Below are 21,830 nucleotides of genomic sequence, written 5' to 3' on the forward strand. Positions count from 1 at the left end.
TCCCGGTGCCGCGGGAACGCGCCGGCACCACCCCCGGCCCGTGTCACGTGACTCGCCCTCCGCGCGCTCCCGTGTCACGTGGGCGTGCCCGGCGGTTCCCGGAAGTGCGTCACGGGCTCGGGCCTGTCTCCGTTGTCGGCCCGCTCGGAACTTCGGCGCGGCACAAACAGACCGGAGCGGCGGGCGGGGCCGTGAGTGCGGGGAGGGCCGGGCCGGCCGGGCCGGGGCGGCGGCGGGGCCCGGGGGCGGCGAGCGGCACCTGGGCCAGCGCGGGGTGAGGGCCGCAGTGGCGGGTAGGGCCCGGGGGCGGAGGGAGACCGGAATGCGGCCGGTGGGCACGGGAGCCGGGGCGGCGGAGAGCGAGGCAGGCAGCGGATGGCGGTGGCGGCGGCCTGTGCCGAGCCTGAGCGGAGAGAACGTGCGGGGCGGCCGGAGCTGGGCCCGCAGGGGCTGAGAGCGGTGCTCGGCAGGACGGGCCGAGCGCGGCAGCCCCGGCAGGAGCCGGCGCGGTGACCTCGTGCTCTGCCCGCCGGGGCCGCTCACACAAACACCGTTCACACAAACAAACACCGGTCACATTCCTTTTGCCCTCTCTCGGTGCCGGGGGCTGGGCAGCGTCGCCCGGGAGGCCAGGGGCCGCCGGCTGCTGTCTGGACTCTCTCATCACTATCCCTGCCCATAGCCGGCAGGTTGGAACTAGATGATTTTCAAGGTCTGCTTCTAGCTCACACCATTCTGTGATGCAGTGATCGTCCCCAGAACGAGGGAGCTGGGCCTGCCGGGTTCCCCACTCAGCAGAAGGCTCACTGCTGTTACAATGCGTTGGGTGCACAGTGATTTCCACGTGGGTTGGAAACATTTTGTGTGACAGTGCTGGCTTGAGTAGCTGCCCCAGGGGACTCTGTGCTTGCCCCGGCTCCACCCGTGTGTCAGGCATGCCCAGAAACAAAAGTAAAAGTCAAGCTTGAGCCTTGGGATTTCTGGTCCCTCAGGGGAGCAAGAAACAGAAGGTGACTGAAGTATTTGTGTACATGAGGGACATGTTTCTGTTGGCTGTGTTTAGAACATGGAGGATCCAAAAATTCCTGGAAAGATGATGCTGTTGGGATAGCCAACCTTCTCTGCAGCTACCCCTGGAAAGGCCTTTGGGCACTGATGGGGAGTGCTGTGGACAAAAATCAGGGAGCTCCTCCTGCCAAGTGTTAAACCTGCCCCAGGCATGGGACACAAATTGCATCTCATTGAGCCCTTTCTGCTCAATGAGAGTCCTTCCTGGTCTGGTGCTGCTCTGGGGAGGAGTGGCCCTTCTCCTTGTCCTCTTGCTCCCTTTCCTCTGGCCAGTCAAAATATTTGCAGTCTCAGCACGAGCTGGGTTGGGAAACTGCTCAGGGGTAATACACAGTTAGGAGAAAGCCCTGGCTGGATCTGGATCTGGTTCACCCCACAGCAGGGAGAGCAGAGGACAGGGAAGCACTTCTGCTCTCTGCAGCAGCATGGCCAGGCTTCCCTGGCTCTGGGGATTGAGTAAGGTTTTGTGGGAGTGCCCAGCTCATCAGGTGCTTCCCAGAGGTTCACCTGGCATCTAGCCAGAGCAGCCTTTCGCCATCTCTCCCCTGCAGTGACTCCTACTGTGCCAACAGGAGTGGTGCCAAAACCTTTGTGCACCCAAGGGCTGAACATGCTGCCCATGTGAGCATTTCCTGGTGGCAAAAAGTCTCTTATTCACTTATTCTAATCCCTGAGGAACCTGTGCTTTGCCCTCACTCCTCCAAAACCTTGGGGTGTGTGCAGCAGCCTCGGGCTGCCATCAGTCTGGCAGCTGAAATGGGCAGGGCTCCAGCCCCCTTGGTTCCTGCCTGCTGTGAGGAGTAGCTGTCAGCAAAGCACACGGGGGAGCTGAGCCTCAGCGAGGCATGAGAGCACCAGGCTTCTCCTGGAGGAGTGACAAGCAGGCATGCAACCCTGTCTCTCTTCCTCACCCCTTCTTGGGCAGAGGCCTGTCCTTTCTCAGCCCTCCAGGACCCTTCTCAGAGCTTGCTTTCAGCCCTGCCCAGCAGTTATCCTCTGCCACCCCTTTGGAGGTGCAGGAAGGAGGTGACAGGGCCTCGCCTGACCCTGCATGAAGCAGTCACTGCTTCTTGAATCCTATTTCTCCTGGGGTTTTCACCCTGGAGGCAAAAGAAATACAGCAAAAAATGCTTTCCCATGTTTACCAAGCCCAGATGAGCTTCTTCAGCACCAGGGGACTGGAGCTGAGTGACAGCATGCAGCTGGCATCAGAGGCCTAGCCTGGTGAATCACTGCCACTTTCCCCGCTGTGGGGGCCCTTCCCATTCCATCTGGAGCCAGAAATGCTTCTGCATCCTGGAGAGACCCAGTGAGTGCAGCAGCATGGGGGTGATGCTGCTGTCCTCCCACACTCTTTCAAGCTCTTTGGGACTGATGCTGGACCCTGCTCAGCATCTCAGTCTCCAGATCACTTGGGCCTCTCTGCTGTGGGTGGCAGGAGTTGTCTGTGCCAGGCAGTTGGGCTGGACTCAGCTTTTCACTTGGCTTCAGTGGTTCTTGGTTGTGAGGGCGGGTTGGCCTGAAGAGAAGTGGTTTGGATGCAGCACCGGTCATGGGGCTGGCTTTGCCAGAGCTGAGGGCAAGACCAGGCTGCTTTGCTCTCTGGGGTTCCTCTCAGTTTGTGGCTGCAGCTCCACATTTGTGGCTTCTTGTTGCCCCAAACATTTCTAGACAACAAATGCCCTGGCAACATGGGGCCAGCAGGACAGAGCTGGCAGTGTCCTTCCTCTGTCAGGGTGCCTCCCTTGGAGGTGCCTCCTGCCACTGGCCGTGCCCATGCACAGCAAGGGGTCTGTGCTTGGCACATGGGTGCAGGCAGAACAGGGTGTTCCTGAGGGACAGCTTGCCTCCCACTGGTGGAGAGGCAGGCTCAGTGGAGCCGGGCTAAGCCAAGGTGTTGTTGGGCTTGGCTCCACGTCCTCACATGGGAGCTGGGCTTGTGAAACAGTGCCCTGGGAGCTGTGGTAGGCAGCTGGCACCTGGGAGTGGGCAGGATCCGAGTGGCTGGGCCTGTTTCCGTGCTCCAAACCCCTGCAGGCTGGCAGGCACTGCCAGGGTCAGGGTGTGCAGCCAGGGCAGCGAGGGAGGAAACCTTCCCAGCTCTCTGCTCTCACCGCCTCCATGGAGACACCTCCAGTGGGACTGTTTTCAGTGGGTTGTTTTGGCTCTGCTCTCTCAAAGCCCTGAACACTGTGGGGTGACACTGATGAGTGCACCTGGGCCAGCAGCTCCCAAACCCTATAGGGGAGCTGGCTTTGTAGGGAGGGAATGTCTACAAAGGGGGCAGGGTGAACAATTTACGTGCCCTGCTCAGCCTACTCTCTTCCTGGGGCATGAGGAGCAGAGGTGTCCTGTTTCCAGGCCAGGCCCCGCTGACGCTGTCTGTAAACTGGCTGGGAGATAAATATTCAAGGTGCAGTCATGCTGTTTAAGTTCCCAGCTAGTGGGAGAAGGGGGAGGAACTCTCCTTTTGCCAGGGAGCTCTGCTCTCATCTGTCACGGGAGCCTGTCCCAGGTCTGCTTCCTTCTTAGGGTGTTACTGGCTCCTATTCTGGTGCTGTCGCACAGGACACTGTTTGACTGAAATAGCTGTCGCTCCAAGCTGTGTGACAGGCTCCCCCCGTTGATTCTGGAGGCTTAATTTTGCAGATCCAGGCCTCCTCATGTCCTTGCCCTCAGCTGTGTCTCTGGGTTTTAGTGCCAACAGCTGCTCTGGGCCAGTGTTGCTATAGTGGGAGCCATGAGCATGACACTTGCTTTCCAGGTTTTTAATGCGTGCCACATACTGAAGACCCCTGATTGTATGTTGGGAGCTCTGACAAGCCCATGCTTTTGGCAGTAAGCATTGTAGCAGCTGTGATGAGGTAGGTTTCCTCACTGAGTGCTGCATGGGGCTTCCCATAAACAACATGGTGAAGGTCATGTAAGGGCACTGGCCCTGAGGCAAAGAGTGGATCCTGCTGCTGTTGGGCCTTTTCCACCTGCTCCTCCTGCCATGCTTGCTCTTTCCTCTCTTTAGGCCAATACTTCCTTGCCAGAGAGTTTGACCACAGAGAGTCGCCAAGATAGCTGGGCCAGGAAGAAAACGTCGCACCCCTGACCCAGACTCCATTACCGACCCCGGCGGGCTGTTTGTGTCCTCCAAACGGCTGAAAATGTCCAGCAGCACAAATGCCCCTGGCCAGAGGAGAGCGTCTCGGGGCTTGGATGATGCCACCAACAAGAAGAAGCAAAAGGATCGAGCCAATCAGGAAAGCAAGGAAGGTGAGAGCCCCTCAGCATCCCTGGTGAGCAGGCCTGTGGTGTCTCAGCCCCGCAGCCTGGGAGCCTCTCAGCCATCTGCTGCAGGATAAGAAGATTTGACTAATCACTTCCTGCAGCTTATGGTAACCCGTGTGATGTGGGATCTTCTTCGACACAGTGTCCTCCCTGGACCTGTAACCTCCTTCCTTTGGGCACTACTTAGCCCCAGCAATGTTAGGAAGGTTGGGCCTGTGGCCTTGTTAGCTAAAGTCTGGAGGGGGCCTTGGTGATTATTTCTAGACTCTGCTTTGGACATGGTGTGATCTGCCCCAATCCAGCGATAGTGGAACTGAAACCTGTGAGTGCTCTTGCAGCTGGAGGCAGTGCTGCTTCTTTCCCATCAGTTTGCTGCCAGTGTTGTGAGGCAGTGACCAGGAGTGCAAGGCCTGCGGGTGGGGCTGGTGCTTTAGCTTCTGAGTCAGAACAGGGTGTGGCTCAGGTGAAGTAGTTGCTGTAGAGTAATTCCTTCTGTAACTGTCATGTATCCTTTGACAAAAATGATGCTTCGGGTGCAGGGAATGCCTGTGGGCAGGATGCCTGCAAGAGTTTCTGTGGCTCTGGAAAGCTGTTTGATTTCTGTGCCTGCTCTGTTATGATTACTGTAACCTCAAAATCACAGGGTGTTTTATAGGCCAAGGTAATTGAGTGCTTGGTGAGCTCTGTGCCAGAGTGGCCGGGCACAGTCCCTGATGTGAAATCCCACAGTGCAGAGTACAGCACTGTGCTTTCTCTTGTGTGGGAGGAGTGTGCCTCTGGTAGGGCTTGACTCTGCATCCTCTGACGTGGGGGCCATCTTGAGGGCAACCGTGCTGCCCCTGTCCCCTCTGTGAGTGGTGGTGAGGAGCTGTAGATCCTCCAGGCAGTGCTACTGCCATGCTTCTTACGCTGCCAGCCCCACCAGCACCTTTGGACCAGTGGCTGTGGTGGTCAGCAGAAGTTTCCTACTGGTTTGTAGCCAGTCAAGGGACGCAGTGACAGCCCTCTGAGTGTTCCTGAGTGGAGACCATGGTTCCTGTTGCCATTATTTCTCTGCTTCAGGAGAAGGTGCTGTCGCTGTGGGTTCCTTGCCTGTCAGAGTTCACTATCCTGTGGGGCTAGAGCAGGCCTAGAGACACTTCTGGCTGTTGGAGATAATTCTGTGAGTAGCAGGGATTAGGTGTCAGGTCAGTTTGGTTCCCAACCCTGATCTGGAAGGAGGTTTTCAGATGTGGACATTGGCAGCTTGTGCAGGAATGGAAATGTTAAAGTGCAGCTGGGCCACGTGGTTCTCTGGTTACAGCAGAATTAGTTTGAGCATGACCAAACACCAGGTTCTTTCTGTCAGATCAAGACAGGACTCCTCTATATGGCTGGAGGCGGGGACCTGGTGTACTGAGCTGGGCAACACAGCTGAGCCTGGAGGCCAAAAGCTCACAATGAGATGTGCCTCAAAAAAGCAGTGCCTACATGGTGCAGAATTGTTGTGTTGCTCCCACTCTGGTACTGTTTAGAGTAGGATATGGTGGTGTGGCCCAGAGCAGCTGTCCTGGCACTGACTTGCTGCAGTGCTGCGGGCAGGACTCTGGGGAAGGAGAAATGTGAGAAAGCAGAGGAGGCAGGTGGGCAACACATGCAGGATGAAAGGCCTGGACACAGATTCAGGGTAGAAAGAGGTGATGCGTGAAATTTTCAGCATCAGCTTGCTGGCCTACGTTGTGAGGTGACAGAATGACAGACCTGCCTGCGCTCTGCTTCTCTGCCCACCAGTGTCTCGCCCTGAGCTCGAGCAGGCTGAGACTGCCCAGGAGAAGGACTCAGAGGAGGGTAAGTCGAGGTGTGTGCCAGCTCTCAGTGCATGGCCATGGAGTGCCCTTGCCAAGGGATCTGAAGCTCTCACCTTGTTGTCCAGTGCTCTGGCATTGAGCAGAGCTAACATGAGCACTCCCTTGCCTCAGTGTTTATCTTAACAGTATGTGGCCTTCCCGGGGTGGAGAAAGGCTGTCTGCAAGGAAGAGGCCCTGGGTATGTGGCAGGCTGCTTGCAACTCAGGGGTCACAGTGCCACTGAGCACAAGCCTGGGACGCCTCGCTGCTGACACCTGCTCTGCTTGTTTCTGAGTAGGACATGATGCTGTGCTGGGAACATCCCAAGCTGTGTCACTTTGTGGGCAGCATTGGCTGGTTTCTGTCTCAGTCCAGGCCTGCTTTGAGGACAGAGTAGGATGTCCTTGTGCCCCAGGGGTAGAACAAATCTGATTGAAGTCAAGGTGATCAAAATCACTTCCTTGTGTTGAAGACTTCAGGGCATCAAAGGCCACACCTGGAGCGTGGCAGGCACACAATGGAAGTTTTGCCTGCACCAGAGTATCACTGCTGCACTCTTTTCTCACCCGTTACAGTGTACTTTCCCCCTGGCCAGCCAGCCCATCTTTAATCTGTGTTAGCCACACTCACCTGGCAGGAGTACAGTGCTTTGATGGTTGCAGTTGGGCTGCTTGTTTTGCATATGCAAAAGGGAAGTGGCAATTTCTGATTGTGGTCAGAGTCCACCTAAATCCCCCAGAGTAATTCTGTGGCTTCCTCGTTCCTTGGGAAAGCAGTAATTGCTTTGTCGTTGGCAGGAGCCACCCTCTCTTCCCAGCTGCCACTGCTGCTTGTGGCACTGCCAAGAACAGCGCTGCCTTTCTGATCTCTCTGGTTCCCACTGGGATTCATCTGCCCTGCTGCAACATGCGTTCTTGTTTGTGGCCTGTCTGATGAGGGCAGGTCCCTTTTAATTGTCATGATCTGTGTTCCCTGTGGTGACTTCCTTAACTGTGTGTGTGTTCAGGCTTGCATTCCCCAGCCAAGGAGTGGGCACTTCAGGCTCATTCCCCAGCAAGTGGGTGACACTTCCCTCCCTTTTCCTAGAGCTGCTGCTGGACTGGAAGCAGAATGCCGATGAGATCATTATCAAGTTGAATTTGGGCACTGGAGCTTTGAAGGCAGAGGATGTACGTGCTGATTTCACTGACACGGACTGTGTGGTCAAACTACCAGGTATGGGAACAGAGCAACTGCTGCAAGCTTTTATGCGTTGGGATTTGGCACAGCTCTGGGCCAAGCACGGGGTTGCTGCAGGCAGACATCAAACTTTTCCCTCAGAGGCAATGCCCTGCTCTCAGCTGGCACACACTCAGGCAGCAGACAGGGACGATAGGAGAGCATTGTAGAGCTGGGGAGGGCAGGAGCTGGCCTCTGTGCCAAGTGAACAAATGTCCACAGCCGCGCCAGTGCGTCTCTGTCCCCTGCTTGCTGGGATGGCTGAGTCAGTCCCGGGTATCCTTTGGAAAAGTGACTGTGCCCCTGAGGGCAGGGAGGCCCAGGGCCTTCCCGCTGGGAAGAAGGCCAGCCAGATGTACAAAGCAAGTTCAGGGAAGCTGGCTGGAGCCCTGGAAGGCTCCTGGGGTATGGTGGCAGCCTGCCTGCAGCCTTCTTGGCTCTGAATGAGTGCTTCCTTCATCCTGGGGGCAGGTGAAAGGGGGCTGTGGGTTAGGTGACAGCTGCCTGGAGCACTGCCTGAGGTAGTGGTTCCCCTCTGCTTTACAGATGGGCGCCAGTGGAGCTGTCAGTTCTATGAGGAGATTGAGGGCTCCTGCAGCAAGATCCAGTGCAAGAAGGGCAACTTTCTACAGCTTGTGCTGCAGAAGAAGATCCCACTCCATAACTGGTCTTCACTTCTGGTAAGGAGGGAATGATCTGTCTGTTAAGGGAACTTGTGGAGCCCTGGGGAGCTGGGGTGAGCTCCGAGTCCCTGCTGTTGAGCTGCCCAGGGAGCAATATGGGACACATCCTTCATCTACCTGCTGCATGAGCCATCTGCCACTGTCCCAGGGAGTCATACCCCTGTTTCTGCCTGCTACGCATTCCCAGGTTCTGGAGTAGAGTCTTGCTGCAGTCTGGGAAGGGGGAGTGAGGGTGAGGGATTGATAGGGATCCTGAAAGATGCTGCTACCTGAGTACCTTCCCACTGTGCTGCATTGCTTTTTACAGAAGAAAAGGAAAGATGGATCCAAAGAAGTGGCCAAAGGGGCTGTGTGCTGGGAGAACGGGAAGGAGAAGGCTGCTTCTGCAGAGATGACCCCTGAAGAGCCGAGGGCTGAAGGCACGGAGCCATCAAGATCCCGGCGGGAGCCCTCCAACCCCAAGCGTGCTCCAGGAAGAAGTGAGGTCCTGGGAGGGAAGAGTCCAGCCAGCCCAGGGACACAGAGTGGCCCCAGTGCCAAGCGGGCAGTGTACCTCAAAGTAGCTCCCACGGAAGAGGAGCCGAACGCCAGGGTCAGCGCGAGCACAGAGCCCAGCAAAGGGCACGGCGGGAGGGCCGGCAGCCGCCGCAACGGCAGAGCCAGCCAGGCTGATGCACCTGCGGCCCTTGCAGACCTCGCACTGCCGCTCGAGAAGGTACCTGGGGACTGGCTGGGCCGGGTGCCCCTGCTTCCTCTGCCCTGTGCGGGGGATGCAGGAGCCATCCCTGCTGATGAGGATGAGGTAGGGTCCGGGATGCTGAGGGCTGATAGGAGGACCTGTGGTGGAGGAGTGAGGGAAGTGAGGACCCTGCAGTTGCTGTGCTGTGGTGCTAGTGGGGCTGAGCTGGCATGGGATGTGTGGGGGAAGCAGGTGGTATGGAGCTGTGCCTGACTGGCTGGCAGGAGCCACAGTGGGTGGGCCAGGGCAGCTCAGGGGTGACCCTGTCTGTGTTTCACTATGTCTTTCTGTATTGAAAGGCTGTAGTTTTGGCCAAAGAGACTGTTCCTGTGGAGATGCCCCCTCTCGCAGCTACCACAGAGGTGCTCCCCCACCGTGTTGCCACCTGTGTTGAGAAGAGAGTCCTGCAGCCAGGCAGCCCTACTGAGGCCTTGCGGAGCCGGGACTGCCTGCCCGTCCTGGGAGAGAGCTCTAAGGCCATCCCAGTGGCCACCCCTCCCATGGGCAGGGATGGTGAGAAGAGGGACTGGTCCAAGGACGACGTGGCTCTGGAAGCAGCAGCTGATGGTGAGTGGCCAGAGCCCATGGGGTGAGCCTGGTCAGGAAGGTCCATCTGCTCAGGACCTTTCCGGGGTCAGCTTTCAGCTCCAACATGCAAGGAAGATAACCTCTCTCCCTGTGGCTTTCCTTACTCAGAGCCAGAGCCTTTTGTAAGCCTGACCTTTGTCAAGAATGACTCATATGAGAAGGGCAATGATCTGGTGGTGGTGCATGTCTATGTGAAGGAGATCCACAAGGAGACATCCAAGGTGTTGTTCCGGGAACAAGACTTCACACTAGTGTTCCAGACGAGGTACAAGTTTGCCTCGGGATGATGCCAGGCCACTGCAGAGCTCCTGATTGTGGCTGGGCTACTTGTTTGTTCACCTCTGCTCACTCCCAATTTCTCTGCAGTGATACGAACTTCCTTCGTCTCCATCCTGGCTGTGGGCCCCACACGGTGTTCCGGTGGCAGGTGAAGCTCAGGTATGAGTCCTGTCCTTCTAAGCCACACCAGGGCAGGGGAGGTGAGAGTGCAGAGCTGGAGCAGGAACCAGTCCCATCTAGAGGTTCTGTATAGGGAATGCTCATTTCCTCATCTGGAGGTTTCACTTATACCATGCTACACTGGTGCCCTGAGTCTGGTCTGCCTTGGCTGTGTGCTCTCTTGCAGGGGAGGAAATCCCAGTGTCTCCTTGCCTGCAGTGTGCCCCAGGCTGTTCTAGAGCTCTTGGGGACAGAGCCAGACCAGCCTTGTGCCCTTTGGGTAGGATGTACAGCAGGAGAGAGCCGAGCAGAATGGATCTGTCAGAAAAGGGGTGCTCTGTGTGCTCAGTGTGGCCAGGCTCAAGGGTTTCACCCTGCTTTGTCAGGGCTACCTCAGGATTGGTGCTAGCAGGGTCCCTACTGCCTGGAGGCCATGGGTCTGCTATGCAAAGGCTTTGACATGTCTGAGGCTGCTGTGGGGTCTGGGGCACCTCTGACTTGCTGTGTGCCTTGTAGGAACCTTATTGAGCCGGACCAGTGCACATACAACTTCACGGTGTCTCGCATTGATGTCTGCCTGAAGAAACGCCAGAGCCAGCGCTGGGGGGGGCTGGAGGCTCCAGCCACACGAGGTCTGCACCCTGCCTTCGTGTCCTGCCTTCTGTCCTGCCTGCCTGCTGCACTGCAGGGGGCCGTGGGCCCTCCTCACCAGTGCCAGCTGCCAGCTGGTGCTGCATTCTCTGGCATGGAATGGTGGGGAAGGAGAGGGGCTGAGTGGGTGCAGGTGGGAGGGATGTGAGGCAGGGTGTGAGCCAAGTGATAGGGGAAGGGCGCTGCTGTTTCCTTTGCTCACGGGTAGGAGAGAGCCTCTGCAAGTGTGGACTGAGCAGTTCAGCCCCGCTGTGGGCAGTGTGTGGTGCTGCTAACCACAGGCCCACCCTTCCCCCTTTTTAAGGTGCAGTGGGTGGTGCAAAGGTTGCCATGCCTACAGGCCCTACCCCTCTGGATAAGAACCCTCCGGGCAGTAACCAGCACCCCCTCTCCAGCAAGGAAGAGGCCCGAACCAGCGACAAAGAGAAGCCACGTGTGGAAGATGGGGCTCTGGATGGTGTGGCAGCCCGTACGGCCCCAGAGCACTTGGCAGTGAAGCAAGAGCCACACATTCCTTCGGTGAGTGTGGTCACACTGGGTCTGACCTGGATAGGGGAAAGAGAGACACCTCCTCAGTGCCACTCTGGGAGGAGGAGGTGGTGCCCCTCACTCATAGTTGGCAGGATTGGGGGCAACTGTTGGCCTGTCTGTCCCAGTCCATGTGGGAGATAGTGTGATGGCTCCAGCCCTCTCTGGGAGTTTTCTTGGGCTTTTGAGTTCCTCTGGTGTTCCCAGAGAGACTCCCTGAGTGCCACACCCTCACACCTCCTCTGCTTTGACAGCCCAAACCAACATGTATGGTGCCCCCGATGACACACAGCCCAGTGAGTGCTGAGAGCGTGGAGGATGATGAGGATGAGGATGAGAAGAAGAAGGTCTGCCTGCCTGGCTTCACAGGTCTGGTGAACCTGGGCAACACCTGCTTCATGAACAGCGTCATCCAGTCCCTGTCCAACACCCGGGAGCTGCGTGACTACTTCCATGGTGAGCCCACACTGGGAGCCCAGCAGAGCTTGACCACTTAGATGATGAAGCCAGCAGCCACCCTGAGCTTCTGCATCTCTTACAGATCGGTCCTTTGAGTCAGAAATCAACTATAACAACCCGCTGGGGACGGGTGGACGCCTGGCCATTGGCTTTGCCATGCTGCTCAGAGCACTGTGGAAGGGCACACACCATGCCTTCCAGCCCTCTAAACTGAAGGTAGGGCCCCTGGCATTGGTGCTCACAGGAGCACTGTGGGTCTCCAGCATTCCTTTGTGGGCACCTGGCTGCCCTGCAAGTGTCACAGTGAGCTGTGGGTGTGGGTGGGTGCAGCCAGGGTTTGTGCATGGGGCAGGCAGTGCTGCCAGAGGTCTGCTGACCAGCCCTGACTACTGTGCTCCCCCCAGGCAATTGTGGCCAGCAAGGCCAGCCAGTTCACTGGCTATGCCCAGCATGATGCTCAGGAGTTCATGGCCTTCCTGCTTGATGGCCTGCATGAGGACCTCAACCGCATCCAGAACAAGCCCTACACAGAGACTGTTGACTCGGATGGGAGGCCTGATGAGGTGAGGGTGTTCCTCCCCCAAAGTCACCAGGGAAGAGCAGCCTGGGTGGTTTAATGACATGCTAAGCCCTTTCTTCCTGCAGGTGGTAGCTGAGGAGGCTTGGCAACGACACAAGATGAGGAATGACTCATTCATAGTAGACCTCTTCCAGGGCCAGTACAAATCCAAGCTCGTCTGCCCGATGTGCTCCAAGGTAGGAGAGCCCTGAAGATTCTGTCCCTGTCCTGGTTGTGCGGAAGTAGGCTCCTGACCCTCAGAGAACACAAGTCACAGGGCAAGGCTGGATCTTGGGTCCACTGGATCTGCTGCTCGGCCACAAGCACTTCCCACAGCTGAGTGTGTTTTTGTTCTGCAGGTGTCTATTACCTTTGACCCCTTCCTGTACCTTCCCGTGCCCCTCCCACAGAAGCAAAAGGTGCTGACTGTCTACTACTTTGCAAAGGAGCCACACAAGAAACCCATCAAGGTAAAGGATACCTTCTGCCCTGGGGAGGGAGCCGAAGAAGGCTCCTGGAGGTGCCCCAGGCAGCTGGTCATGTGTCAACTGGCTAAGCCCTGTGTTGAGTAAGGGCCCTCATGCCTTAGTGTGCTGTGACTAATGTGGCACTTTCTCGGTGGCAGTTCCTCGTGAGTATCAGCAAGGAGAACTCCAGTGCCATGGAGGTACTTGACTCAGTTGCTCACAGTGTGCGTGTGAAACCAGAGAACCTGCGCCTGGCAGAGGTGAGAGTGCTGGGCAGATACCTGCTCTGGAGGGTTGGGCCACCACAGTAGGGCCTGGGGAATGCCCATTTTTCCCTTGTGAGGTGGTGAGCTGAGCACAGCATCCTTGGGCTGCTGCTCTTCCCACAGCTCACTGTGAGACTGGGTTCTGTGGCTCTCTGAGGAGAGGACATATAGGGCAGCCCTCACACGGCCATGCTCCACTGCTTTCCTGGCAGGTGATCAAGAATCACTTCCACCGCATGTTCCTGCCCTCTAACTCACTAGACACAGTCTCGCCAACGGACCTGCTGCTGTGCTTTGAGGTGCTGTCCCCAGAGCTGGCCAAGGAGCGTGTGGTGGAGCTTCAGGTCCAGCAGGTAAGAAGGCCTGTTGGGACTACTGGGAGGGATGCAGGAAGGCTGAGCGCTGAGCAGGAGGGGCAGAACTGCACACAAGGGCAGTTAGCTACAGTGAGCATGGATGCCCACCGACGCTGCCTTGTCCTGCCCAGGTGCCCTTCCCTGTCCAACGGGTCCTTTCTCCTGCAGCGTCCACAGGTGCCCAGTGGCCCTGTTGCCAAGTGTGCAGCCTGCCAGAAGAAGCAGCTGCCAGAGGATGAGAAGCTCAAGCGCTGCACGAGGTGCTATCGAGTTGGTTACTGCAACGTGTGAGTTGGCTTGGTGCCTGGCAGGGATGGAGGATCTCCTGCTGTGAAGGGCTGGATGGGAGAGCTCTGCCTGCTGGGAGAAGGTGGGATGGATCTGCCCTTTGGGATGGAGCCAGTTGAACTCCTGGTGTTCCCCTAGTCCCCAGCACACTCCTCTGGCCCTGCACTGCTCCCTCCCAGGCTGTTCAAGGACGCTGAGTTCAGCAGGGGCTGTATGTATGTCTGACATGCCATGCGTGTGTTACAGGACATGTCAGAAAACACACTGGCCAGACCACAAGGCTTCGTGCCGTCCTGAGAACATCGGTTTCCCCTTCCTCATCAGCGTGCCCGAGTCCCGCCTCACCTACGCCCGCCTGGCCCAGCTGCTGGAGGGCTACGCCAGGTGAGAGTCTGGGGAAGGAGGAGGGTGCTTCTGCCCCAGAGCTGAGCTCAGCCCCGTGTCTGGCCAGCCCTAACTCCCACCTCCATGCCCAGGTACTCAGTCAGCGTGTTCCAGCCTCCGTTCCAGTTGGGCCGGATGTCACCGGAGCAGGGGCTGCAGCCTCTGCACTCGGACAAGCTGGAGCCCCTGGCCAAGAGCAGCTGTGCAGCAGCCACCTCTGCCCCCGAGCTGGGAGATGGGGACAGGGTTTCCAGCCTCCCTCAGGAGCCCCCACTCTCCCCAGCTGTGCCTGAGCTGCAGCCAGAGATGGGGGATACTACCACTGTCCGGAGCAAGGTCCTGACAGCCAGGAGTTCCCTCCTGAGCTTGGATTCAGGGTTCTCTGAGCACATGGAATCGCAGGGTGACAGCTGTTGTGAGAAGGAGCCATCCTATGAGAGAGCCCTCAAGCCAGAAGGTAAGAGGTGCTGAAGTGCTGGCTATGTCTGTGCCAGAAGCTCGGGCAATTCTCCCTTCTTGAGGTGACCTCCCAGCACAGCATCTCTTCTCCCCTTGTGAGCTTGGTCTGGAGACTCTTGGATCACAGATGAGGCCACGGGAGCTTTGTTTTGGTACTCTTGCCTCACCTGAAATGCCTGTCTACCCACGCTCTGCCCTGCCCTGGCAAAGCCCAGGGTGTAGAGCAGAGACCTGATGAGCAGAAAGGCTGGAGTGCTGTGTTGTTGTGGGAGAGGTGGGAATGCAGGGGCTGGCAGAAGTCCTGTGGGAGCAAGGCAGAGCTGGTGCAGGCTGAGCCCCTGGGGGCTGTGAGCAAAGCACTTGGCTGGCTCTGACTCAGCTGCATGGGACCAGCCTCTTGCGCTCGGCTGCCTGGCTGTCACGTTTCCAGACACTCGTCTCAGGATGGCAGCAATGTGCAGTGAAGGGGCAAGGCAGGCAGAGGAGCACAGCTTGCCAGGGGCAGGCGCCTGCTAAAAATAGTCAAGGACACGGGCACGTGGTTGTGTCCCTTCAAGGCTGTAGCATGTGAGGTGGGGGTGGGGGCACTGCAAATTCTTGGCCCCTATGCAGGGCAGACAGGCAGTGCCACCACAAATCTGTCCCTGCCTCTTCACAGCTGCCATCCCTGGGTACCAACACACTCCAGACTCACTGAGTGCCCGCGCCACACAGTTCTACATCACTAAGATCGACGGTGCCAACCGAGAGCACAAGCTGGAAGATAAAGGTGAGCCAGAGCCCTGTAAAGTACCACAGTCATCCCTTACAGCCTCTGGCAGGGCAGTGGATCTGCCTGGCCAGGGTGCCAGAGTCTGCCTGGCACGAGATGAGCCCAGGTGTCCACACTGGACAGTAAAAGCTGCATATGACAGGGGAGGGAAGGGCTCTGCTGCACAGAGTCTCTGTCTAGAAGCTCTTCTTGGGCATGACATTCCTGCTCTCCTCAGCAAATAGGCCAATTCCTTCCAACCTCGTGTATTCTCAGAGGGTCTCTGATCTCTGGGTCACCTCTTTGTTTGAATAGGATGCCCACACCAAGTGCTGGTTGTGAGGGTGCTGCTGATAAGAGGGCTGTGCCAGTGTTGCACCCTGCAGGCTGAGGGGCTCTGCGTGATGAACCTGGCTAGGGGGGTACCTGTCCCTTTCTGGCAGCATTTTTTGATCTCTGTATCTAACTGGGATGGGCAGGATTGCTCCAGCAAGGCGGTCTGGTCTAGCCTGGTGGGGTAAGTGTTTGAGGTCTGTGCCACTTCACAGGTGACACCCCCCTGGATCTGACAGACGACTGCTCTCTTGCCCTGGTGTGGAAGAACAATGAGCGCCTCAAGGAATTCGTGTTGGTAGAATCCAAGGAGTTGGAGTGTGTGGAGGATCCAGGCTCAGCCAGCGAAGCAGCCCGGGCTGGCCACTTCACCCTGGAGCAGTGCCTCAATCTCTTCACGAAGCCTGAAGTCCTGGCCCCAGAGGAAGCGTGGTGAGGAAGGCAGCAGGGTGGGTTCCAGCCAACAGGCCCAGACAGCAGCAGGGGTTTCCCAGGAGCTGCCCAGGCCTGCACGCTGTTACTACTGGCAGCCAGGAACAATGGGCTGGCTTTGCCTGTGCACTCGGAAGGGCTAAGCCAGCAGGGAGCAAAGCTAGTTCTCTGCAGGACTGTACTGGCCTGCCCTTGACAGAGCAGGCTGAGCCCTCCCACATACCCTTTGCCAGCCCTGCATGTGGGGACCCTGGGGCTGAAATGGGCTGCAAGGACTGAGGCTCTTTCCATGCCAGTAACGAGCACACTCTTCCCCCAGGTACTGCCCCAAGTGCAAGCAGCACCGCGAGGCTTCCAAGCAGCTGATGCTGTGGCGGCTGCCCAACGTCCTCATCATCCAGCTCAAGCGCTTCTCCTTCCGCAGCTTTATTTGGAGGGACAAGATCAATGACATGGTGGACTTTCCTGTCCGGTGAGAGCCCAGGGGATGATGTGCCTGGGTTGGCACTGCCTCTGCTGACCTGCAACCCAGGCTGCATAACACTGATCACCCTTGACGGTCACTGTATCTCTCTACAGGAGTCTGGACCTGAGCAAGTTCTGCATTGGTCGGAAGGGTGAGCAGCAGCTGCCTATGTATGACCTGTATGCTGTGATCAACCACTATGGAGGCATGATTGGAGGGCACTACACAGCGTACGCCCGCCTGCCCAACGACAAGAACAGCCAGCGCAGCGACGTGGGTGAGCATCTGTCACCCTCGCCGCCCCTCTGCTCCCACAGCCGTGACTTGTCTGCTTGCTTAACCCTTCCTCCTCCTCAGGCTGGCGGCTCTTTGACGACAGCACAGTCACCACGGTGGATGAGAGCCAGGTGGTGACCAGATACGCCTATGTCCTCTTCTACCGCCGGAGGAACTCTCCCGTGGAGAGACCCCTGCCAGGGCATCCCTCAGACCACCGCGCCGAGCGCACCCCCTCTGCCGAAGCTGCTGCCAGCCAGGTGAGCACTTGCGTCCTTTTCGCCGCTGTTGGAGCCACAGAGCTTGAAATGTGCTCAGGGGCCCTCATGCAGGGCCCTGCCTGTCTTTACCTGCACCCACAGAGCCTGGTGCAGCTGTGGTGCAGTGCCTGTACCCCTTTGATACCAGAGAGCTTGCGTCAGCTGGGCATTGGAGCCTGTCTTGCCTTGTTCTCACTGTGGGCTTGGGACAGTCCCTGTCCTGAGGGGTCACAGGAGAACTGGTTTCATCATCAGTGTGGAAGTGCTGATGGGAGGGCACTGGAAGAGGAAGAAGGAGGGCACAGCCTCACTGGGGTCTGCATTGGAGGAGGGGCTGTGAGCTGTGCAGTAGGATCTGGTCGTGCCAGGGAGCAGTAAGAACTTGCCCTCCAGAGCTGCTTTCAAGGCAGGGTGGGGAACTTTCTACTGGGGCCCAACTCAGGGCCAAGCCAAGTGCAAAAAAGGTAAATGCCAGTGCTGAGCCAGAGGCCTGGCAGCCTTCACAGGGTGCTGTAGAGAAACCTGCCAGAGTGAGCTCTGTTGCTGGGTGGCCTGGGAGGGAGGGACTGGGGGTGGGCCAGACGTCAGGGTGCTTTCAGAATGCTTTCAGTGGTAGGGAATGGCTGTGCTGATCTTCTTGTGAAAGTCAGGAAGGCCTAGGCTGGAGACCCCATGCACTATTGTGCTGCAGACATTCCCTCCGTGCTCAGCACCTCTGTGGGCCCACAGAGTCTGAGGACAATGCTCACTTCATCTCCAGCATGACTGCACATGTGTGCCCAGAGGGGCCCTTCTGGCCTGGCCTCCCTGCCCCTCGGCTCATCCTCCCCGTGGACTGGTGCTGGTTAGGCATCCCAGCTCTGCCCTCTTGCCTGAGGACAAGCTGTCTGTCTCTGAGGCCGGCAGGGCTATCCGGCATGTTGGTGTCTGCCTGCTTGGGCTGTTCCTGCCCTGCGTGTGTGTCCTGGAGCATCCCTGCTCACTGGGGGCACCCTGAGCAGTGAGAAAGCTGTGCTGCTTTTCACACACTGGTGGTGAGAGGCTTCAGGGACCAAACTGGCACTGTGGCTCACTGTATGCCCCATGGCACTGGGGTTCATCAGGTTGCTCTGTGGTACTGGGGCTCATTGGGCCCCTGGCAGCACCGGTTCCCCTGCAGTAATGGGATGCATTGGATCCCAGTGGGGCTCAGCAGGTCCCCAAGCACCCTGGACCACCTGCACCCTCCGTGGCACTGGGTGCCCTTCAGAGACCTGCTCCCTGACTGGCTGCTCTGCATGATCACCGCCATGAAGGGCCAAGCTGTGGTTGGCTGCCTGTGGAAAATCCTCCTGGAACCTGGGCTACAGTTGGTTATCAGAGCATTCCTACCCACCAAAGCAGAGCTGTGACTGGCTGTACTGGCACTGTGCCTCCTGCTCCTGCTGCTCCAGCTGGCTCTGGATTGGCTGTCATTTGAAAGATCCTGTTGGGATCACAGAAGCTGGGCTGTGATTGGCTGCTGCCTGCTCCCTTGCCTCCCGGACCCACCAATGCAAGCGCATCTGCTCCATCGGGATCCAGCTGCTGGCTTCACTCCCTGCAGTCCCGTGAAGACCCTGCCCGGCAGCTGCCCACGCTGCCTCCCACAGAGCCACCCAGCGGAGCCCCACACACCAGAGACCCCGAAGAGCTGCGGGGGTGGGCGCGACCGCGACGGTGCTGCATGGGGAGGCGGGCTGGCTGGGCACGGGGCTGGGCTTGCAGGCAGCCGCCTGCCCCGGGGGATGGCAAGGGGTGTTGCCCGTTGTGTTCTCCAAGTGCTGACGCAGGTTTCCACATCGCAGGCTTCTCTGATCTGGCAGGAACTGGAGGCTGAAGAACAAGAGCTGCAGCTTGAGGCACCCCAAAGGCCTGCAAGAAACTCTTGGAGGCCCTGTGGCCAGAGGCGAAGTCCGGGCACCCCCCAGCACCCAGATGAAGGCTGCGTCAGATACTTTGTCCTGGCCACCACAGCTGCAATTGTGGCTCTCTTCCTGAACGTCTTCTACCCACTCATTTACCAGCCCCGCTGGAGATAGGCCCAGGCGCGTGGCCAGCTGCGGGAGCAGGGCCGCCAGGGCACGCGCCGTCCTAGGACGCTCTGAGACCAAGACATGAGGCAGCAGGACAGAAATCACTGGGAAAGACTCGCCAAGGGAAACATGGGGCTGTCGGCTCCTGTCTGTCTGCTCTGGCATCTCCTGTGCCAGCTGGCAGGCCTGTGTGGCCAGCCTGCTACTTTGCCAAGGCACAACCCAGAACCAGAAGCTCCTTTGCCCTTCCTTGCTGCCCCCAGGAGTGGGGCAGGCCTCAAGGCTACCTGCTGCTCAAGAAGGGACTTTGCTGCTGCAGCGTTGCTGGGGCTTCAGAGCCCTGTGGGCACATCAACATCTCTGCTTGGCTCCCAAGAAGGAAATGGAGACCTGCCGGGAGGCTGCAGCAAGGGCAGGATGCCCTGACACGGGCCCTGGCTGGCCACCTCTCTCAGCTGTGCTGCCGCAGGAGCCTTGAGCTCCCCTGGGGCTGGGGCTACCCACGGTCCTTGGCCAGCCCAGTCTGCCCTGCTAGCCTTCTGCTGAGCCTTCTGGTGCCAGCTGCCTGTGCGCTGGGAGTGTGTGCTGCACTCCTGTGCTGGGGTTGGACGGGCTTGTCACCAAGGGCTTGTGTGCTTCCCTGCTCAGCCCCAGACAGTGCTGGGGAGCCTGGCAATCCAGACTGAGGTGCCCATAGTGGGCACCTATCTCTGTGCCCACCAGTCCGTGGGGCTGTGTGCTGGCAGCATCTGGGGGAGTTGGTCTCTTCAGGGCAGTGTGGTGCAGCACCTCATTTGCGAGGGTACCAGCTGCCCATGCTGCGGGAGAGGCATGGGGTCAGGGAGCACAGATATGGCTGTGGTGCTTTAATAAAGCCAGGTTTTCCAAAGAAATGCAGCATTCCTGTCCTGTGTGCTGGGACTCCCACACAGAGGCGAGGACTCCACACTGGGGTCACCTGAGGCCACTATGTGACCCAGCTGGCACCAGGACCATCCCTTGGGCTTTGCTGGGTGCCTGGTGCACCTTGTGTGGCAGCAGGCTCAGGAGTGAGCTCCGCCTGCCCATGCCATGGGGCGCAGGCTGGGCTCCAGTCCCGGCTGTGGAGTGGTAGCCTCATGGGACATGTGCAGGGTGTGGGGAGCCCGGCAGGGCCAGGAGCAGGCAGTCCCCTGAGGCTGGGGCACAGGCTGCTGCTCCAACAGTGTCTGACATTGAGACGTGTTGCCCTTGGCTGCGTGTGGCTCAGACAGCTCTGGCGTATCTGGGTGTGAGAGGTGACTTCAGAGCCCTGTGACTTTCTTTTCCGTCTCCACTGCTGTTCTGCTGGCAGTGCCCTCAGCTGGCCTGGGAGGGATGCTTTGCAGTGAAGGGGTTCGTCTGCGTTTTAGGCTGGGGCCTGAGCTGGACTCCCCCTGCCTCTGTCCCACACCCCTCCTCCACGTGCTGAGGTTTACTCCCCTCCCAAGCAGGTTCCAGCCTGGGAGCGCGGCAGGGCCGTGCCGTGGTCATGAGGTGCCTGTCCTGGAACAGTCGCCTCATTGTCTGCAGCCCTGGGTCTCAGCAGCTTCCCCCGCTCACCCACGGTGCCGGCCTCGTGGGTCTGAGTCAGTGCCCGGCGCTGGTGGGCTGACCTCTGCTCCGGCTGGTGCTGGCACCCCAGGGTTGGGGCCCACACGCCGCTGCCTGCACCTGCCTGACCTCACCAGCCAGTGGGTGGCTGGCAGTGAGGCCTGACAAGGTGCTCTCAGCCCTGGAAATCCCCTCTGGCCCTGCTCTGTTCCTCAGACCTCCAGCAGGCACTGGCAGCGTGCCTGTGGCCCGTTACTGCTGCTCGTGCTGGGGTGCAGGGCTGTGCTCCGCCCTGGGGAAGGAGTGTTCTGAAGCCTGGCCCTCCTGTCCGGCCAGAGGGGCTGCCTCCAGCGGCCCTGGGCACGGTGCTTCCCTCTGCCCTGCCGTGGGGTTTGCCACCAGCTGCTGCTCTCTAAGCCCAGGGGCTGCACATTCTGCATGTGGGGCTGTGTCCCCTCCAGGCACCTCTCCAGCCCCCCGGGAGCAGGGAGGGAGATGGGTGGGCAGGGTGCAAGTCTCCCTCTCATGCCCACCTTCTGCTTGCAGGGACTGCCCCCGGTGCCGTTCGGATCCGGCCTGGCCCCTGAAGGAGCCCCGCCGCTGGCTGCGGAAGGCCTCCCCGAGCGTTTTGCCAGCCCCGCCGAGCGCCCAGCCCCCTCCTACAGCAGCATGGAAGAAGTCGACTAGGGTGTCATGGGGGGCCTGGCCTGGGGTGTGGGCCAGGCCAGGCACTGGGGGGTGGGGGGATGGGGGAATCGGGGTTTGTCCTGCGCTCATTAAACTCTCTGAACTCCACTCGCCTCTGCTGCCTGCTATCCATTCAGACCCTCTGCCCCCTGGTGAGTCAAGGCACCATGTCCCCGGTGTGCTGTTAGGACCCCCAGCACCCTGCTGCCACAGGTGCCCTCCTGCTCCAGTGTTCCCTGGTGTGACTTGGTGCTCGCTATCCCCTAATATCCCTCAGGGACCGGTGCCATTGCCGGGTGCACGCCACAGCAGCGGCAGGGGACACAGTGTTCCCTGGTGCCTTGTGTGCTCTGCTGCTGGCTGCACCCTGTTGTCTCGTGTCCCCTGTGCAAATCCTGCCGCTTTAGTGCCTCGTGTCTTCTCCTGTGCCCTGGTGCTGGTGGGACGAGCCGTGCAAGTCCCGGAGTTCCAGTGCCTGTTGTGCGCTGAAGTGCCTTGTTCCCCGCTGCCTGTCTTGTCACCTGCTGTCCCTAGCGCTCCGCTCCCTGGTGTCCCCGGGCGTGCCCTACTGCCTTGTGTCCTTCGTGCCCGGTATCCCCCGTTACCAACGCCGTCCCTCGCTGTCCATAGTGCCCGGAATCCCGCCGGGTCTGCCTCGTACCCCCGTGCCCCCGCCTCGCCCCGCGGCCGGTGCCAGTGCGTCGGAACTGCAAGTCCCGTCAAGCCGCGGGCGGGTGGCGCGG

At 59.0% G+C, this 21,830-nt stretch overlaps 1 protein-coding gene across 7 annotated transcripts; it reads left to right on the forward strand.

Moving 5' to 3' along the window:
- Positions 1–103: 103 nt before the first annotated feature.
- Positions 104–21,129, forward strand: USP19 (ubiquitin specific peptidase 19). 7 transcript variants are annotated; one of them, XM_054516021.1, is made up of 27 exons: positions 104–191; positions 4,088–4,332; positions 6,118–6,174; positions 7,260–7,388; positions 7,938–8,071; positions 8,382–8,789; positions 9,113–9,380; positions 9,510–9,666; positions 9,768–9,839; positions 10,356–10,471; positions 10,795–11,009; positions 11,273–11,474; positions 11,560–11,693; positions 11,882–12,040; positions 12,123–12,233; positions 12,396–12,506; positions 12,662–12,763; positions 12,982–13,122; positions 13,294–13,412; positions 13,660–13,797; positions 13,890–14,254; positions 14,915–15,025; positions 15,556–15,772; positions 16,092–16,244; positions 16,352–16,515; positions 16,596–16,774; positions 18,601–19,721. In XM_054516021.1, the coding sequence occupies exons 2-27, from the start codon at positions 4,224–4,226 to the stop codon at positions 18,832–18,834; spliced, it is 4,305 nt and encodes a 1,434-aa protein (XP_054371996.1). In that variant the 5' UTR covers positions 104–191; positions 4,088–4,223; the 3' UTR covers positions 18,835–19,721. The 7 variants fall into 7 exon arrangements, with proteins under 7 accessions (XP_054371996.1, XP_054371997.1, XP_054371995.1 ...); XM_054516022.1 differs by lacking the exon at positions 104–191 and adding an exon at positions 213–274; XM_054516020.1 differs by lacking the exon at positions 104–191 and adding an exon at positions 458–3,932.
- The last annotated feature ends 701 nt before the right edge of the window (positions 21,130–21,830 follow it).

This window comes from Molothrus ater, chromosome 11 (genome assembly GCF_012460135.2).
Source record: "Molothrus ater isolate BHLD 08-10-18 breed brown headed cowbird chromosome 11, BPBGC_Mater_1.1, whole genome shotgun sequence".
Taxonomy (NCBI): Eukaryota; Metazoa; Chordata; class Aves; order Passeriformes; family Icteridae; genus Molothrus; species Molothrus ater.

What these genes read in the sequence shown, in the direction of transcription:
- USP19 (XM_054516021.1), top strand. Translation starts at nt 4,224, where the DNA reads ATGTCCAGCAGCACAAATGCCCCTGGCCAGAGGAGAGCGTCTCGGGGC. An exon ending in GCACAAGCTGGAAGATAAAG is followed by an intron (nt 15,026 to 15,555) that starts GTGAGCCAGAGC and finishes GCCACTTCACAG; the next exon opens with GTGACACCCCCCTGGATCTG. An exon ending in CAGCCAGCGCAGCGACGTGG is followed by an intron (nt 16,516 to 16,595) that starts GTGAGCATCTGT and finishes CCTCCTCCTCAG; the next exon opens with GCTGGCGGCTCTTTGACGAC.